At 43.3% G+C, this 19,524-nt stretch overlaps 1 protein-coding gene across 12 annotated transcripts in view; it reads right to left on the bottom strand.

The window, feature by feature from the left end:
* TEAD1 (TEA domain transcription factor 1) overlaps positions 1-19,524 on the bottom strand; it is a 248,569-nt gene that overhangs the window by 69,637 nt on the left and 159,408 nt on the right. For 5 of the 12 annotated variants that reach the window (XM_037026415.2, XM_073216217.1, XM_073216222.1 and 2 more), the window contains 3 exons: positions 6,186-6,250; positions 3,779-3,841; positions 3,627-3,689 (listed from right to left, as the gene is read on the bottom strand). In XM_037026415.2, coding sequence (XP_036882310.1) covers positions 3,627-3,689; positions 3,779-3,841; positions 6,186-6,250 — 191 coding nt within the window. The remainder of the gene's footprint in view (positions 1-3,626; positions 3,690-3,778; positions 3,842-6,185; positions 6,251-19,524) is intronic. The other 7 variants (XM_073216225.1, XM_073216219.1, XM_073216221.1 and 4 more) reach the window with 3 other exon arrangements.

The raw sequence follows: 19,524 nt of genomic DNA, 5'->3' as shown, positions 1-19,524 counted from the left end.
ACAAGCACCTGGAGAAGCACAGAGCAGTTCACTGAGGCATAAAGATGACCTTTGGAACCTGTTCAAGCAGATTTTCAAGGGCAGGCCCTTTGCAGCTCGGACAACTCACCCCTAACTGGGGCGGGAGAATGCTCACTCTCCTCTGCCATCTGTGTCCTCCACAGGAATACGGCAGAACAGGCTACAGGGCTTTGAGCGGGACACACAAGCTGCCCCGCAAAGGCTTGAGGGAACGGCTGAGAAGTAGACATCTCCCCTTCCTTCTGCCGAAAGCAGTGTGGTTTTTCACACCTTACTCAACAGGCCAGCCAAAGAGGGCCCTGCTAAGCAGAACACAGGTGAGCCTCTCAATTAAAACAGCTTTTAGTCGTTTATGCATTAAAAGTTTCAAGGAAGATTCAGTCTGCAACATGAGTTCTGCTGCTTAAAAAAGGCTAGAAAACCACTAGCCTGAAGAATTCTACCACACCCTTGCCCGGGAAGTGAAGTGAGGCTTAGGGGCAAGAGGGCCACATGGAAGCCAGAGCTGGCAGAGGCCCCAGGTGTGAGCTAGCCACTTTTTCAAATTTCGAGGGAGAACACGGAAATGAAGCTTGGCTTCATCCTCCCAGGAGGGCCAGAGGCCTTTGTCCCCCCCAGAGAACAGAAATACTGGCTTCTGAGCATGTAAAAAGTGATGAGCAGCCTGTTGAGGCAGGCGCTTCAAGGACAGGTCCTGAGACAGTCTCCCATCCGCCACTTCTCCAGAAAGCCTTGCTACGTCTTCTCAGGAAAAGCACAGCGTCCCTTGTAAATCTGGATACTCAGCCCCCATTGCCTGCCCAGAAGCTATCCTTACTGTCTGTAGGGATGTCGTCAAATTTCTGTAGCAAGTTTATCCCATTAGTTTGTGTGGGAGGCCAGGAAGGGGAGGCTGTCGTCCTGACCCCGCAACGAGCTCAGCGAGGACACTCACCCCCGCCTCCCACACTGGGCTCTCAGCCTCCAGAGCTCCCCAGTTCCTGGTAATGGCTGTGTAGGAAGGTGAAGGAGGGCACCTGAACATAAATGCCCATGGAGCGCAAAGACGACATCTCTGCAGGCAGGTGGCTGCCAGCCTGATTCTCCTCACTGTCCCAGGGCCCTCAGAGGGAGACACAGCAGCTCTACAGCCTGGACCACACCAGCCCGAGTTATTAATGACCAACATGGTGCCAGTCACGGAGGAAGCCCACATTCTGACCAAGGGCTCCAAGTAAAAAATACACCTTATTTCTAAACTGCAGGTGCTGAGGGAAGGACTGGTAGCCAGGGCTGCATGCCTGACTCCAAGGGACATAGGGGTGACAAGTGATCTACGGCATGTGCTGGAGCGAAGCCTTCTGCTTGAAACCATTCTCCCATCTCCACCCGATGAATCCCCATCTGAGAGAGCAGCAGTCTAGGATTCAGAAAATCTGAGATCAAATCCTGACTTTGACACTTTCTAGGCTTGGTAAGTGACACTTGGCTTTTAAGCTCCCGAAGCACTGGTTTGCTAAATATTATTCCTCAAAAGGTCACTAATGGGACTTACTTCATAGTGAGCATAAATGAGAGAACCCACTATAAGCTCTGCGCTAAACTAGCTCGTCTCTCAGTCCCAAACAGCAGCACATTCCCCGTGCAGCTCATCCCTAGGATTCCCTCCATGTTGTATTTTGGCTCCCTCTGCTAACACTTGTCCAGCAGTGCCCTATATTTCACATTCCCATTTACATAGCCAGTTCTGTGAATAGAGGGTTGGCTGTTAACTGCCCACGGTGATGAGCGCCATGCCTGGAACACTCAAATGGTATTAGCTGATGGGAAGAACAAAGGCCTCCATTTTTCCAAGAATAATGTGGTAGGGAGGAAGGAAAGGAAATACACGAAGATGGAGGTGGTTCTTGGAGCTCAAATGCTGAGCCAGTTGCTACCCCACTGCCTCTGTTTCCACCCCTCCAAAGGAGAATGGGCCAGGGCTGAGAGTGGGGGGAAAGTCATCTTTTTTTATTTTGTAAGAACACACATAAACATAGCCATGTGTTTGTGTGCACATATACATATACAGTAATGGCTACATTGTTTTCCCATTGAGGAAGAGTCTTAAAATCACCAAATGAGAAAAAGAGCGATTCCTGCATCCCACGGGAGCCCATCTGCACAGGAGAGCTTCATTCATCACTTACAGGGCTTTAGTTCTAGGGCACACAGCCCTAGACCTAGGAACCATACACAGTGTAGAAATGGAGCAATTCATAACATCGCAGATGGAAACACAAAATTGATGTCTGTAAACTCCTGGGTACATCATTAATTTGTTAGCTCAGGAAAACTAGAAACAAGAGTCAGAACTTGAGCAAACCCCAGGGCAGTTACATCCACATAGAGAGGACTGCACCTTTGGTTAAAAAGCAGGATCTAGGAAGTTAATCTTAGTCTTCCAACTGCTCAGCCAGTGCCGCTAAAAGCCAGCCACCATCAGCCACATGTGCGAGCGAGCCAGCATGCTGCCCACTGCAGCGGGCACTCCAAATGTTCCTTCCTGCTCACTAGTTCTAGTCCACAGCCAGCCTTGTTTGCATTAAAAAAGCTGGAGGACTCTGGGAAGGATCCCAGGGGCTCACTACTCGATGCTGTAAAATTACACTTTGTTCTTTAGGTTTAGAACAAAAATACAAATTTAATTAATGTATGGAAAAAAAAAATCAGAACAGCAACAAAAAAGGCCTGTGGAAAAGGCAATAATATTGGTTACAAATTTATTTTTATTATAAAGTTCTTCCACACAAATTATAATCCCTTGGAATTTCTTAAACAGGGTGTCATGGAAAAAAAGGCATGGATGCTTTATTGCAAATTTTGGAAGGGGAGAAAATAGGGAGGACTTGCATTTTAAAAATTGTCCATGCCTCTGTTTTTGCTAGGAAATATATTTTAAGAGACTAGAAAATGAGGCTTATGTAAAAAACAATGAAGTAAAATTCAAATATAAATGAAACTGCAAACACGGATTTGATTAAGAGCTTCCTCATCTCACGAAGATCTTTCTTGAGGCCTCACGTCAAAGTTCTTTTTAATAACAGAGCCATACACTTAAAAGGCAACATTAAGCAATGTGGAAGAATTCTGGTGGAAAATACTCTCCGTGTTGGAAGAACACATGAAAAAGATGTATTTTTTCATGAGTACTCTTGAAAATACATCAAAAGCACAAAGTAATTTCTAAGTATTTCTTACGAAGTAATTACATGATGATTACTCTGGAAATGATTCTTTTTTAGAATTTCGACACCAACTTTGCGTCTTTGGACGGCTGCTTGGTGGATATTTGAAGGTTTAAAAAAATCATGTTTCAGCTGAAAAGTTAAAGAACAGCTCTCTGCTGCATTTGCATTGTTATTAGATACACACACACAAGTACACACACGTACACACACACACTCTGAGCTTAATGTGAGGCTAGTGTGGAAACAGAGAGATTAGACACAAAGAAATGTAAACAGCTCTCACATGCAAGGAAACTAGGTTACGAGAATCCCAGCACCAGGCATTCACCAGTCACCATGGAAAACAGGAAGTGAGATGCATAGCAACCACAAGCCAAAAAGCAGGAAAGCGCATACCTTTAGCTTGGAATGAAAATCACGAGATTTCCTTCTGGCAAGAACCTGAATGTGACTAGACACCTGCAGGGTAGGGGAAGGGAGGAAAACAAAGGAAAAGCCTGTAACCATGGAGATGAAAAGCCCCCTACAACTGGGCAAGCCAGACGTACCTTAATGGCGGCTTGAATTTCTCGAACTTTCTTTCTTGCTAAGACCTGTATATGACTAGACACCTACATTGTTCGGGTTTATGAGGGGAAACAAAACAAAACAAAACAAAACAAAAAAAGGAAATCAAATATAAAATCGCTACTCCTCGGGAGGGTTTCAGGGTGGGGGGTGAGGGAGGTTATTTGCATCTCAACAAAGCTCTGCAGTTAGGAATACACAGTCCCAGCCAGACACCAAAGCCCCCAGCGCTGCTCTAAGCTTTTCTGACTGGGTCATCACTGCAGTGACTTGATTTAGGATGGAAGTTTAGGCTACTCTTAGTTTTCTCACCCAGGAGAAATCATCGGCATGGGGTAAGAGGGGAAGAGGGGGGTTGCTTTCTTTATGAAATTAAAAAGGCGGGGTAGAGGTAAATGAAAATATTTATAGCTTCTCAGGATCAGGAGGGAAAATCCCTTTTTCTCAATTTAGAAGAGACTATCCATAAATTAGCACATTCTGCAGAATCAAAAAGCTGAAGCTGTCAGTTGTATTCTGATCTCATTAAGAGCTCTGGATTCTGTAGCAAATGTTAAAGCAATACTGACATGTAAATTACATCTCAAAGAGAAATGGGAAGACCCAGTTAGCAGAGCTTTCTTTTTTTTCTTTTTCTCCTTATAAATATCTTTAATCCTTCCACTCTTGGATATTGACTGGGAGCCAAGTGGATTTGCATATGATTACAAAGCGAAAAAGTGTGAATACAGCCAGCCGGCTATCCTGTTAAAAATCTGGGTTGAAAACCACACGATTTGCTGAACAGCTAATTCACATTGGGGAGGTATCATCAACTGATGCCTAAAAACATTCCCAGGATGCCGGGGTGTGGAAACCAAGCCAAGCCCAACTTCTGAACACAGTAATGCCCCTGGGTAAACAAATTTGCATCTTTCAGTGGGACTTGGTTAAATTTAGAAGAGTCCCCCAGTGAAGGGCTTGGACACATGGCCAGAGCTCACAGACCAGCAGACAGCGCAGGTCCATCAGGTTCAGCATGTTGGGAATTAGCTGTCTGTTTAGAAATTTAGAACCCTCCATTTGAAAGTTTAGCAACTTAGACTTCGAGGCAATTCATTTCAAACACTCTGGCGATTCTAAATAGGATTTGTGAAAATAAAAGATTCATTTATCTTTAACTTTATCTTTGAGTTTCAATTACTAAAAAAATTTTTTTTTCAGTTTGCCCTTTTTTTTCCGTAATGTACGGAGAAGCAGGAACACCCATCCTCTTCACCTCTCCATCTGGCTCCTGCTTTTATTTGTTCTCACCACAATTCTGTTCTTATGTGATTCTCTGACTTAATGAAGGCCACTGTCCACTGTCAGAGGAACATCTACTGGACAATATCCTGCCTCTGAGCACTGGCAGGAGGCCACTTCCCTCTGTGCTGACTCAGCAGCCAGGCTCCTGCCTGGGACGCATGTAGCATTCCTGGGGAAAACTCCCAGTCATAAACACTCGAGTAGACTGAGCAGAGAACTGGAATCTGCTGCTCATGCTTAACGAGACCACAGTCAAGTATGCCTTTTGCTATGATTATAGTTTTTAAAATCTATGCCAGATCAACCAGCATAAGTCAACATTAAAAAATAATTTTGTTCTGTTAACAACTCACCCATGAGGTTTGCTTTATTTTTTTCCCCCTTTCCCTTTCTTTCTTTTTCTGTTTTTAGTTAAACACTAATTTCTCATCCATTCCAGTTCTGAACTGGGTCAGAGATTCAGGCTGCTTTGCATCAGAAGAACGAGGAGAGCCAGAGCCCTGGCAAAGTGCAGAGGAACATTCCTGAAACTAGCTGCACAAATGTATGTAAGTTGTAACTTCATTGCAGTCACAGCAGCTACTGACAAATAGCCACAGCTTAAGGAGCAACAGTTCCCTGGACGCACATCATTCAGTATCATATTCAGGCCAGTACTCATGGCTACTACTGTTACTTTTTCATTGAAATTATGACTAATATGTATGTAATTGTTCCAGGATTTTACAATGTACAAAAAATCTCAAAATTTCATGACTTGCAAGTGTATTTGCACCTGCAGCTTTTGCAGTGTTTGCAGATGCACAGTTTGGGAAAGAAATACTGTTTTCAAATACAGTACCGGAACAGTTCATACACTGTCCTCAGCAGGGAAACGTTCCCATATGTATATAAAAAGAACTCTGCAGACCACACAGTAATGGGTCACTGAAATGATGAACAGTGAAAACTGAGCCAATTTAAAACACCTACAACACTGACGTCCTTACAGGGAACTCAAATGGGGGGCTCCTGGGAGCCAAAGCACAGCCAGCCACTGCAGCCAAAATGCCTCCTCGGGCCATTCACTGACATGCACAGTGTCTAGGTAGGTTATTTTACCTGTTTTCTGGTCCTTGTCTTCCCTGTCCTGAGTTTGATGTATCTGGCTATCAATTCATTCCTACCTGAAAGAAAAAAGAATTTACAATAAGATGAGTTACTTCAAAAACAAAACAAAACAAACAAACAAAAAACAGCTTCTGAAAGCTAAAACAGAATCCAGAATCAAGAATTTTTAAATTGGGGCTATAAGATTACTAATGCTAGAAAAATAAAACAGCTAATTGTCTGCAAAAATATTTACTAGGGAAATTAGGATGAAGGGCATTTAATTATGATCTATGATCAGCAATTGAGGATAGAAATGCACCTTTTAAAAATGTGCCTTTTAGTTTCCTCCCATGCTTGTACCTAAATGGGTGTTCACATGTATAGTCAACAAAGATTGGTGTGGGAGTATACAAACCCAATTCTGTTCTAATCTTACTTATCACGTCCATTCCCCTTCACGCAGGTTTCTACTCATAGTTAACTCCAGTGAGTCAACACAGCCATGCGAGAATGAATTGCCGAGGCCACACAAACCCTACAAGTCAAGCAGACACTCCCTAAAAGCAGTCACTATACTAGTAACTGTGTACAAGAGCACATAGGTGAAAAAGGACTCAACCTCCTCCAGAGCTTTGTAACTGTTAGGGAAAATAAAATGCCTAAAAATATAAACAAATACCTCCCACCCCTACCCCATGAGGGGACTGAGAAGTCTCAAACAGATAACTTGACTTCATACTATAATGTAATGGGAAAATACATCCATAAAGCTAAGTGGAGAAATGTATTACTAATACTAGATGACATAAAAACCCCTTCACACAAGACATGGCTCCAGACTGTAACCACAGTCCTAACTGTATGGCTAGTTGTCCAATATGATGGGCTGTCTTACATCCCAGACACACTGCATACCTGAGGAGGGCATCTAGTTCCCCAAAGTCTCCCCAGCACTCAGCACAATGATGGGCACACAGAAAGAATAAATGAGGAAACAATCCAGCGTCTGGTGAAAGAGAGTGATCACATCCCCCAGATCTGCCCCAGCAGAGTGCAGAGCTGCAGCAGTACTGAGGTCCAGGGCAGAGTCCTCCTGGAAACCTTGTCTGAGAATTCGTAAGACTCCTGTCTCTGCCCAGAACGTTCCTGTAACCTTGGCTCTGCCCACTTTCTGTCTGTTAGGGCCGTGCAGGACGTGATCACAACTGGAACACAAGAATGGCTGAATCTGGCAGCTGAAATTATCTGTGGGTCATCTACTCCTACCTCCTAGAAATCTAAGTCTTTACAAATTTAGGGCAGTACTTCTAGAATCAGGGAAGCTGTCCATTCTACCTTGGAACACATTTAAGAATGAAAAGATCCTTCTTATTTGGGGTTTCCTATAACTTTCATCCCCAGATTCTTCTTGTTTCTCTTAAAAAAGAGGTCTAGTCCCTTATACACATGACTGACTTTCAGATATTATGACAGCGTTTGGTCTTCCTGGAGTTGTACCCAGGCCAAACCTCCCCTGTTCCTTTGTTACAGTGACAAAATTGATAACACTCCCACACTCATCCTGTGGCCATCATTTGTCTATTTTCCTTTCATAGCCTGGAGCCCAGAACTGTAGTGACAGCCCTGTTGTAGCAGGTCCACAAGTCTATAACCTGCCTCATCCTAAATACTCCACCTCTGGTAATGTAGCCCAACGCTGCATTTGATTTTGGGAGCCACAATAAACTGTCAATTTGAAATCCTAGTTCTTTTTCATATGGGCTACTCATCAGATATATTCCTGACCCCCATGCTCAGTCTTCTCATGAATAGTTGGGATTTTCAGATCCAGACATAGAACTTTTACATTTATTTCTATTGTACTTCATCCTTTAAGTTAAGCCTATCACTCCAGCCTGTCAGGATCTACCTAGATCCTGATGCTGTGACTGAACTTACCATTTAACTGCAGGAAAAAGACCTCTAAATTCAGTTTTGAGAATTGCTTCTCTAAGCATTCTCTTTCAAACTTTTGAGAACTACCAATAACCCTTGTAGTGCCATTGGGTCTACTTCTCCATGTCTCAGATGGTTGTACAGATTTTGCAATTTGTCTCAAAGGCTCGTGGAAAGCAGAGCCCAGCTAGGAGTGCCTAATTACCAGAAGCTAGACCTAAATGACAATGTCTGCAGACGAGCAGAGGATCCTCCAGCTCGGGGCCTCGCTGTGCATGCACCCAGCTCAGGGCTGTCTGAGTGGCTAGGAGGAAATAAATCCAGGGCTCTGAATTATACGCAATTTTATCTGAACCTTCTGCAGATGGCAAAAATGTCTCCTGCCCCAATACTCACTTATTTTATGTGAAGCAGACAGAATTGCTTGGTATGCGTGATACATAATCTACATAACTAATTTCTAATTTCTGATAGTATTTGGATGGATGAGATTAACATCCAGGACAGCCACATTGGACTGTATACCCTTTAGTCCATGCAAATGGCTCCCCTTGGAGTTAAAAAATGTCAACTCATACTTGGATTAAAGTACTTCTAGAAATCACTACTCTATTGCATTTCATCCCGAGTATCTACTACGTGCGTAACACGACCATACAGTCATCCTCTCACTGAGAGCTGGTCATGACTTATGCCCCAGTTATCTACCCGAGTATAAGAACACCTTTCAAAACCCAGTGGTTCTTTCTTTCACACCGTATTTCAAGCCATGAAGAGTTAAGTAACTTGAGGTTCTCATGTGCTTCTTCTTGCATCCATAAGGGAATATTTCTTATTTAAATTTTAAATTCAAATTCAACTAACATTAACCATCTACCATGATCTTAGCGCAATGTTAATCACTTTATTTCGTGTGAATTATTTAATGACCAACAGGATGACTTTGTGCACAGAAATAACTATTCAGATTGATCTGCTTTTAAAATATATTTGATTTCATTGCTTAAAACAAATTTAAACACTCTAGTTCATCCTTAAGTTTTAAGGTCAACTATGTATCTTATAATTTTTGTAATCACACTCAAAGTGCCATTTGAATAATGCTTGGTCCATTTTAAAAACCTAATTAACTAAACTCCTTTAAACATTTAAAACTATATACTTAGAATATATTTAATTCTTTAAATATTAAAATTGTTTAACTTACAAAACCTTCCCTTAAATAATTCTTAGAGACCTAGTAAATTTTCTTAAGTGCTCTAATACTGTTTACAAATCTAGTAAGACTTCAACCGTCCCCTAAATCAGTCTAAATCAATTACTTCATTTCAATTTGGAAATACAGGCTAACTTGCTACATGGGCCAAATTATTTTGAATAATTAGTTGAGCTACCAAAGATGCATAAATACTTTAAATAAAAAATAGCAACACTATGGCTTTGATTCTGTTAAAATCTTCTATGTTCAGTTCTCACTCTTTCTAAAATTAAAATATGTTTACCCATTAGGAAAACAAAGTTAACTTTAAAGTTAATCATAACATTCCAAAACTAATCCTACAGTTGTGTGGGCACCATATCTTCTGTGCCTCTATGCTGCCTGTCTGGTGCATCAGAAATATAAAGAGAAGACAGCCTACCTGCCCACGAGGAGTTCGCTGCCCAACACAAGGCTAAGATAAAAGAACAAATCAGTTCTACATGTCAGATGACAACTATTGCCAAAAAAGAGGTTCTAATAACATGCGTGGGGAACTGGCCACAAATAATTCAGGAAACCTAGAAAGCCTTCCCCAAACTACCAGAGCATAAGCTAGGCCTTTAAAGATAGCTTATATTTTCTCCAACACACTAGGAAGAATTTCAGACAGACATAGTTTTTTTTCACAGAAAGAATTTTACAATAAACACTATATACCCACCACCTAAACTCTAACATTAACTTTTCCTATACTTTCTTTAAGGTGTCTGTCTGTTCCTCTGCCAACCCACTGACCCATCTTTTTTGATTGCGGTTTTTCGCTGTTATTGCTGCAGGCATACTATTTCTCCCTAAATACTGCAGCATGCCTTCTCAGGACTAAAGTAAGAAGACTGATTTTAACAGGTGGAATGGTGTGTGTGTGGAAGGGGGCATAGGTTGAAGACTATTTCAGACAGAAGAAGTGGCATTCCTTTAAATATATAAGCAGGAAACTGGGACTGCAAAAAAATGAAGCCTGGCGACCTTTCCACTCTGCTTTCCAGACTACTGTGCCCTCTTTCCATCTTGGACCAGGAGACTCCAGTTCTGTCCTCTTAGTATCCACAGCCTTCATGACTCATCTTCATTCATCTCTAGAAATACTTGTCATAGCTTATAGAGCTGAGTGGCAATGTCACACCTCACCACTAAGTGTCATTGTATAGTAGCTTCTCTGCAGCACAGAATTCCTTTTACGGGTGCACACTGGCCCATCTTGAAGGCTGAGATCCTGCACTGCACTGCCCCTGTCTTTCACCCAGGCAACAGGCTGCTGCAAAGACAAACACAGTCCAACCTGCCTCTAGTATGCTGTGAGCCTCACCAGCACTGCAATTCAGTTTCTAGTTTATTTTTTATTTCCCCTAAATAACATGACACAGTTGAAAGTGACCCCATCATCGCTTTCTCCTGCATCCCACAGTGCTGTGAATTTCCCTGCTAAAGGGGCACCAGAGGGAGAGACTCTGGCAGAAAGGAACAGAGTTTGCACGGGGCCTTCCTCCCCCAGACAGAAGACTGGTTAACGTTGTTGTGGGCTGTGTGTAAGGGATGTGGCCTCAAGGTCATGTTTGAGGCACAGCAAATGCAGGGTCTGTGGCTACAAATTACAGCCCAGAGAGACTGGCTTGTACAGTGTAAGAGCCACTTTGTAACTGAATGCAGTCAGGGAGCCACAAAGAAAGCAGTAACAAATGGAGCCTGCTCTTCCCTGGCTGCAGCAGGCACTAAGGCAAACTCGTAGGAGTAGAGGGCTGAACTGCCCCAGGCCTGGGGAAGGGACTCAGCTGATCTACTGCGAAGAAGGCTCCTCTGGCCCTTGCTTTCCTGGGAGGGATCTGTAAGGATTATCCACATCTTGCCCCATGTTTAAAGAATGAGAACTCAAACTTCTGGTCGCTGGACCAAACTGAAGAATCCAACAGGCACTGACCACAGGGTCTTCCACATCCTTCCACAAACTTGGCCCCATAGCACTACTACTAGACTACAGAACGTTCCTGTTAACACCTTGAGCTTTCTGAGCTCTGCACCTGTGCAAACAATTGCTTTCCTGGCCTGGCCAGGCCTTGCCCATTTCTGCATGTCTGGATTCTACCCTCCTTTCCCTAACTGTCCACAACCCTGACCTAGGCTCCTTCACTGCTGGCTTTCTGCCTTCTTTTCTATCATTTCAGTACATGTCATCGTTCCAACCAGATCGTAAAGTCACTGAGAACAAAGACCAATACCACTCATCTTTTCTGGGCCTCATCTTCCCAGGTAACTCAAAGTTTGTGGACGGAGTCATTGTTAAGGGCAGAAAAGGGGCTCCTACATCCCTACAATGCAGTGTGTTGCTGGATCATCAACACACAGTGAACAAAAAAAAGAAAAAGATGGTCCAGGGGAAGAAGAAATGGAAGATGCTTTCAAAAGGTGACAAAGCCACAGTTCTGCCATCCAACCGAGGAGCAGGGCCCAGTGAAGAGAACGGTTCACCAAGGACTTCTTCAGGCAAGAGTCTACAAGATGGTGTTAAAACCCTTTCTAACTATGAAACATTTTTATCAGCTGAAATTTATCTAACAGAAAAAAACATCTTTGGTTATGAAAGCCAATCACTAAAAGACACAGGTGCAGGGGACACTGTGGGAACCAAGGGTCCCTGGCTAGGGAGAGGTCTACAGAACGGGGTGTGTAGCGACCCTGCCCTCCGTAGTATCTGGGGAAGTCATACCCATGGGCACTGCCAGAGGAGACAGTGGAAGAGTCTATTAACCAACCTATGAGGAGTTAATGAATAACATTTTCTTCTACACTGCTGACACTGTCCAGTGTCACTGGGCAGGAAAGCACGTCCACCAAAGCTGGCCAGCCGCCCACTAGTCAGACAACCATCTGCACCCACAGAGCGTAAGCAATGAGCTAGAATCAGGAGTATGAAGACACCATCTCTGCCTTCAAGGAGTTTACACCTATGAAGGACTCTCACCTATTCCTCCCCCACACCTCTCATTTAGGGCCTCACAGCTGCCTGGTCCTGAATGATTTACATAACAGATGCCTGCCTCCCTAACTACCAGGCAGGAAGTTCACTGCAGTGCAGATTAGAGATTGGGTGCAGATTGGAGATTGGGGTTTGCTCAGCACTGTATCCCCAGTGTCAAGATCACAGTAGGTCCTCATGAGGTACACACTGATGGAATGCAGGACTGAAGGAGAGGGATGCAGAACAGTGTGGGTGAGGGGTTCAGTGCTAGGATCGGGGTAAAGGGAGGTTCATGAAACGGAACATTTGAAGCAGCCCACAGCATTGCCAAGAGGAAGTTTAGACACCAGTGTCTCGGTTAATCCCCGATATAAATCATTGACTGAAAATCAGCACCAACGTGGAAAATCACCAGAAAGGGGCAGGCAGCCCATCCTGGGTTGTCAGGAGCTGGTACGATGTGTTGCTGATTCTAAAGGTTTGGCCTTCAGGGGTGACACTGCCAAGTCGCTGGAATAACCTGTACTGCATTCACCCAGGGGCTTATTAGGTAGGAATAGCCTAGAAGACAGAATATGCAGAGGAAGGCTGTCAACCCCTGGCTAGTCAGAACTTATTCCTCTCATCCCTTCAAAAGGCTTGCCAATAACTCAAGTCCCACCCTCTCGGAGTTCCTATCAGTCAACAGCAGCTGATAACATTACCAAGTGATGGCCCCATAAAACACTGTGTTCTCCTTCATCTTACCAGGACAGCTTATAAACTACCCATTTGCATTAGACTACAAGGGTCAAACAGATGAGCAAGTAAAAATGTCTAATTCTATATACTGAACATAATCTCTACATTGGAGAGAAGTTCTTTTTGTTATAATTATTTCTAGAAGGAAAATAAATATGAAGACTTTCTAAGGGCTCATTCTGTGAAGCAATAAACATATGCTATACAGTCACCTTTTTAATCCTCTATAAATAATTTAACTAGCCCTAATACTTCCAGCCTCTAGCTGTTCTTTCTAAATCCATCCTTTACACAGCCACCTAAAACACAGCTTTGGTTTTGCCACGCTACTACTTTAAGACCTTCAGTGGCTCCCTACTGCCCTCAGTCTAAAGGTCAAACTGCTCTAGTATAGTATTCAGTGTCCCAGCATCTAGCTCCAACTTTTTATCTTTCATGACACACTACCACCACCACCACCCCTTAATCCATTTCAGCACCATCAAAATACACACCCAGCTTTCAGTCCCTGAAACCACCAGGCCATTCTAATGTTTTGCTCAGAGTTGCAATACCTCTTAAGACTATCCATCAAAATCGTCCCAGGTCCAGCTAGGATAGTGTCTTCCCCCATGATACCCTACTTAAAACATGCCTGAAACATGCTCTAGGCATGGAAGCTTTGAAGAGGAATGAGCCAGGGAGCCAGACACCTGGAGTTCACCTCACAGACCAGTGGCTGGGAAAGACCACAGTGTTACAAAGCAAACTGAAACAAAAGGTACTGCAAGAGAAAACCAAATACTTCCTATATGAGGGTAGCAAAGCTTGACCTGACTAGGAAAGTAGCACAGATTCCCAATTCTGCCCTGGGACCATAGTGCTATAGTTCTGCATGTGCCAGGGTACTGCCCACATTCTGGCTCTAGTAAGAGTTCTTTGTGTAACAGACCATAAGCTCCTTAAAGGGAGGGTCTATGTCTTCAGCATCTTTGTATCCCATGCACTCAAGGTGTGTACGGCATTTCATGCAACCTAAGCTTGTTGTCCTCAACAACAACCTAAACAGAATCCTCACCCATGCGCTCTCAGGGAAGTTTTCCCTCATCTTGGGAGCATTCACCTTTCTTTCACAGCCACATCTGATTATGTTGCTTTTCTACATCAATAGGTCCCTGTCCACTGTAAGGAAAAACCTCTCCTTAGCCTGGTACCTAGGCCTACCAGCCCATTCCTGTAGTGGTTTCCTCTGTTCTAGTACAGGGTAAAGTTCCCCAAGTCACTGTCATGCTTTCCTATACCTTTATGCCTCTGTACAATCATCTGTCCTTCTATGTTCTTCCCTTCTGCTTTGCCTGCAAACTCCTATTCACCCCTGTAAGCCCCAAATGAAGTATGTCTTCTCTGTGGTCTTCTGGGAAGCATCCAAACTGAGTCAGTCACCTCCTTGTCCTTACCCTCATGTGACAAGCATATACCCCAGCTGCAGCCACACTGCCATTACGTGTTCTTGGGTTTATTCATTGTCCCATCTAGGATAATGACTGCTCCATGGAAAGAATCTGTCTAGTTCTGAGTGCAAATCTGACACATATTAAGTAGGTGTTCAATAAATGTTTTCAGTGAATGAATGAATGAATGAATGAATGGGCTCCCTTCTATATGAAGAAAATCAGAAAAAAATAATCTAGAAAAGCATTATATAAATTGGACAACACTAACAATATCACCTGAAATCTGTAAGCCCTCTTACAGTTATGATTATTTCAGTGACAGGCACCACAATTTTCTAGACCTTAGTTCTACTCTCCTGGCATGAGTGAGGCCGATGCATGCTCTTTTCCTCCCCACCCCTCTCCCCAGACTGACCTGCATATGCCATGGTAATGTGGACCCGGTCCAAAAAAAAGCTAAGCTCCACATTAACCCAGGAGAGCCTTGTTAATGAAAAACTTTGCTCACACTCTGTTTATTTATTAATTATTTGGCCTTAGAGAAGTGTGAAATCTACACATTCAAAATGCTAAAAACTGTTGATCTTTAACAGAGAATCTCTAATGGTGACAGTGCTGCAGACCTGTTTTGTTTTTGATTCAGATGTATGCTTGCCTACTTAGATCTTTCTGGGGAAGTTGGGACTTGTACTTAACGAGCTGTGTGAACTTGGGCAACATTTTCTCCGGACTCTATTTCCTCACCTATGAAATGAGGAATAAAGCACCTACCCAGGAGGATAGTTGTATGCATCAGCAATAACAAATGAAGGGCCCAGCACCTTGTTTAAAATGGTCCTATGACTGGTATGTAATGTCACTGTACTTGGCTTAGATGTTTTCATTGCCTAAACTGTTGATATAAGGTTTCTGTGCAGTACACCATACACATGGCATCTAGTATAACCCTACAGAGCCTCTAAGTGTTAATGAAACTGAATAGCTTCTCTATGCTACACAGAAAATGTTCTAAAAATTTTTGTGCCACCGTATATTTCCAAAATGACACAGCCATAAAAACTGTTTCCAAGTAAAAGATACCCTTTATTGTGATATCTTAACATTAAGAGGGCATCATGCAAGCTACTTACTTGCTACAATAATCTTTTAATTTAAAATACATTTTTCATTGAATATAATAGCAGGAATTAGGTTTTTGCCAAGGGCTAAGTGTGGCCAAAATTCTTATAATTTGTGGAAGATTATAAAATTATCTCTATGAATAGGCTGGAGGCATTATATTAAACAGCATGTCCCCCACACTGCATCCCTAGAATTTAGTTCTTAGTGTAAAAACACAACTATCACTGGAAGAATAAAGCTTACTACAGCAGTAGCCACACAAAGGTGAGTTTTACAAGCACTTAATCAAAATGAAACTCACAGGGGTCTACTGCTGCTGAGAAAACATGGTCAACAGAATTCTAAATGCTGAGAGACTTAGTAATCATTTTAAATATAATATGGACACAAGATCATAGAAGGCATTTCTTAAAATGCACTCAAACTGAAGACATTGAAATTTGAGGAGTAAGGAAAAAAATATTGTGCAGCAGGTAGAGAGACTGAGAGAGATGGTAGAAAGCTTGACAGTAATGAGCTGAATACCTACCGTGTGTCAGCACTACACAAAGTCCGGTGCTTCATCACATGTATTTAACCGCCACACCCACCTTGTTCCCACTTTTGAGAGGCTGAACCTAAGCTTCAGAAAAAGTTACTACATCTGCACAAGTTCCCAAACGAGTAAGTGGTAGAGCTGGGATTTGAACCCAGCCTTGTCATCCACGGTTACTGTGCCTTTAGACCAACTCCCAAGATCATTAGTAAGTGCTTGACTAGAATAAAATCTTAGATGGGGGCACAACCCAACCATGAAGTGGACTGAACTGTATATGCACCATTTTGAAGTTCTCCATTGGCCTCCGGTGGTACAGAGCACAACTTCAACTCTCCCATGCCTTCGAAGCCTTCGTAATCTGACCCAACGCACTCCCCTCTCCTGTTCAGTGACATCTGCTGACTGTGATCTGTGTAACAGGCATTGCACTAGGCACTACAGGAGATACATGCTGGAATAGGATGTACTCCCTGCCCTCAAGGAGCTTAGAGTTTAGGAGGGGAACTGAGGCAAGAAGCCACACAATAGTAATAAAAGGCAGATCATCAGGAGGATGAGAGGAAACAGACTTGAAGACTGGTTGTAGATAAAGGTCCAAAGATACTTCCTCCTATGGCTGTCATGCTCTCTGTCATCTACCCAAGTGCTCTGGCGACATGCTACTGGTCCCAAAACCAGGAGCAGCCCCTTGCAACGAGTACAGGCTAATCATTAAGGAGAAAGCAGTGGTCTATGAAATGGGCTTTCTCTATTTTAGATGTTGATCAAGCAAAACAAACAGGTGACCTCTTTTGATTGAGTTTTAGGTTCAGAAGAGTCAACCCATTTTGTTCTCATTTAAATTTTTGAAATACCCAGGTAATATGCAATATATTTTCCCTGTAAAGAATTAAAATGTTACACATACAAACCCAATTTCTTCGTCGTTTCTCCCATCACTCTCTACATACACTGTTATGTCCTGTTAGGTGCTATTCCCCTGTGTGAATGACCCACCTCTTGCCCTCCTTATATTCACAGTCTCTCTCAAATCTGCTGAATATTATTTCTGAGTTGCTAAAACCCAATTCAAGTGGCACTTTCCAAGCCCCCTGGCAGACAGTCTGCTCTGCTCCTCCAGCCCCAGGCCTGATACACAACTTCAGTGCAGCTCTTCCCACCCTGCAGTCTTGTGGGGGTCTGTGCTCATCTTCTCTGATGAAGCAGGAGCTTCTTGAAGGCAGGGCCCATGTCCTATTCCCACAGCCCCTGACCCTCCAACTCCTGGCTCTGTATCGAGCACGTGCTACTTAGTGATAGCACAACTGCTGACCCTGGCCCCTTCTAGAAAGGAAAAGCATCTGAAGAACTGAGATCATGTGCACACAGAAGGTGGTAACTCAGTGTTTTCTTTGAAAAAGGCAAGAAGAGAGAGTGGGAGAGGGAACAGGAAGAACAGAAAATCAGTGTGCTGGCAAGCATCAGGGAAGTTAAGAATACAACAGGGCTCCTGCCTTCTAGGAGCTCAAAGTCTAGTTCAGTGCTCACAGAATGCCAAAGTATCCGTGAATCTTTCCTTCTCCTAAGCTCCAAGAAATGGAAGAGATACCTACAATCGTCACTGAGATATAGGGTGGCAATATGGGATGGTGAGTGCTTGTTTTATTCCCTAGTGGAAAGAACCTGAAAAACTTAAAGCCCTTCCTTCTTCAAAATTAGCTCAATCTACTCTGTTTCTAACCCTAGTGATCTTCAGGAATTTCAGATTTACCAACCTGCCTCAGTCCACCACCCACAGAGGATAACATTTACAATTTAACTGAGAAAAACAACTTTCTTAAGAAACATCTCCACTTTGCTCGCAGGTAGAGTAGGTAACCGTGAACTGGATAAAATGCAGATGAACTAGCTAACTCAGGGCCATACCTACAATATTCTTTAAAGACAAGATAGCTACAATATTCTTTAAAGATGAGGAATACATATAGCTGATATGGCTCCATCTGCAAGCTCATTCACCAGATGCAAGTTTGATTTTTTAAGAAACGGCAAAGCCCAAACTACTTATCCTTATATAGCTCTAGCCCTGAAGGTTTCTTTGCAAAGATATCTCCGAGTGAAATTATCCAGCAAACCCTTGTGTGGATAGAAGGTTCCACAAGTCAACAACCACTTAAGCAGTTTAAACCAACAAGCAAGATGCCCTCTATTTAAATGCTATGAGTGAATCTATTTTAAGCCTTTAAAAATCCTTTGGGCAGGTGTTTAAGCTGTGTACAGACAGAGCCTGTGGAGACTCTGGGGGGTGGGGAAGGGCAGGCTCGATTCTCCATGTAAGCAACATTTTGTTCAGACAATCTTCCTGCAGCAGGTCATGTGACAAAGGCCAAATAAACAGCATCTGGGGATTTTCAATTACAGACCTTCGCCCAGCATGCCTGCACTGTAATCTCTACCAGATGAGACTCAGGCCTCCCTATTTTCAATAATTCACACACTGTGTACACATAACATGACAATAAGGGCATTCATGGTGTGGCCTGATTCGCAGATCAAAGCTAGCAAAGGGCCAGCTGTAAGCATGCTCTGCTGCTGGGTGATTCGTGCTTTTCACAGGCTTGGAAAGACACTCCACAGGACCTGGCAAGCCGGTCTCTTTCCTGTGTGGTATGCTGAACAAACTCTGAGCATGAACCAGGCAGTCTCCTGGGATGGCCAGAGAAGCGACCTTGTGTATTTGCAAGTACTGGGCAGCTTCAAACTGCAATCTACTCAACAAGCTGCCTCTCAGAGGGGCTTTTGCCTTGGCAGTGCAAGACCCATGCAAAAGCTCTACCACTTGCAGGAGCAGGTGGTTCTTCAAAACAAACCTGTTCCAAAAAGGCAGTGAAGTTCCCATGCTTAATAAACCTTCAGCCAGGTGCTCGAGTTTACAAATCCAGCAGCTGTGCAGTATCCATTTAGCCATCACACACATACAAGTGACTCAAACACAAACTACATGGAGGTATATTTTTAATGCAGGTCACAGAGCTTTGGGGCTGGGGAATGAAAGGGGACAGTCTGTTGTTATTACCGAAATCCCTACACGTTCTCAATTAACGTGTGTGTGTAACGCATTTAGCCACTGTGCTCGTACTTTAAGGCCATTCAGAATTCCCAAGTCTGCAGCATTCCAAATGCCCATTGCCCTGCTGGGAGAGCTTCAGTGGGAGGAAATAAGGACACTGTTTCTTCATATAAAGATTTCATACCCGTCAATCAGGGCAGGAACCAGGAGAAAGCCATAATGGTGACTTCCTCGGCAGCAAACACATGCTGCTCACCAGCTGTGAGCTGTGCATCCTCACCCCCTTTTCCCTCTCATTCAGAATGGTTTCCTCTTA

This window comes from Manis javanica, chromosome 11 (assembly GCF_040802235.1).
Source record: "Manis javanica isolate MJ-LG chromosome 11, MJ_LKY, whole genome shotgun sequence".
NCBI classification, from domain to species: Eukaryota; Metazoa; Chordata; class Mammalia; order Pholidota; family Manidae; genus Manis; species Manis javanica.
The sequence above is the reverse complement of the archived record's forward strand: the minus strand, read 5'-3'. Positions and strand labels throughout refer to the sequence as shown.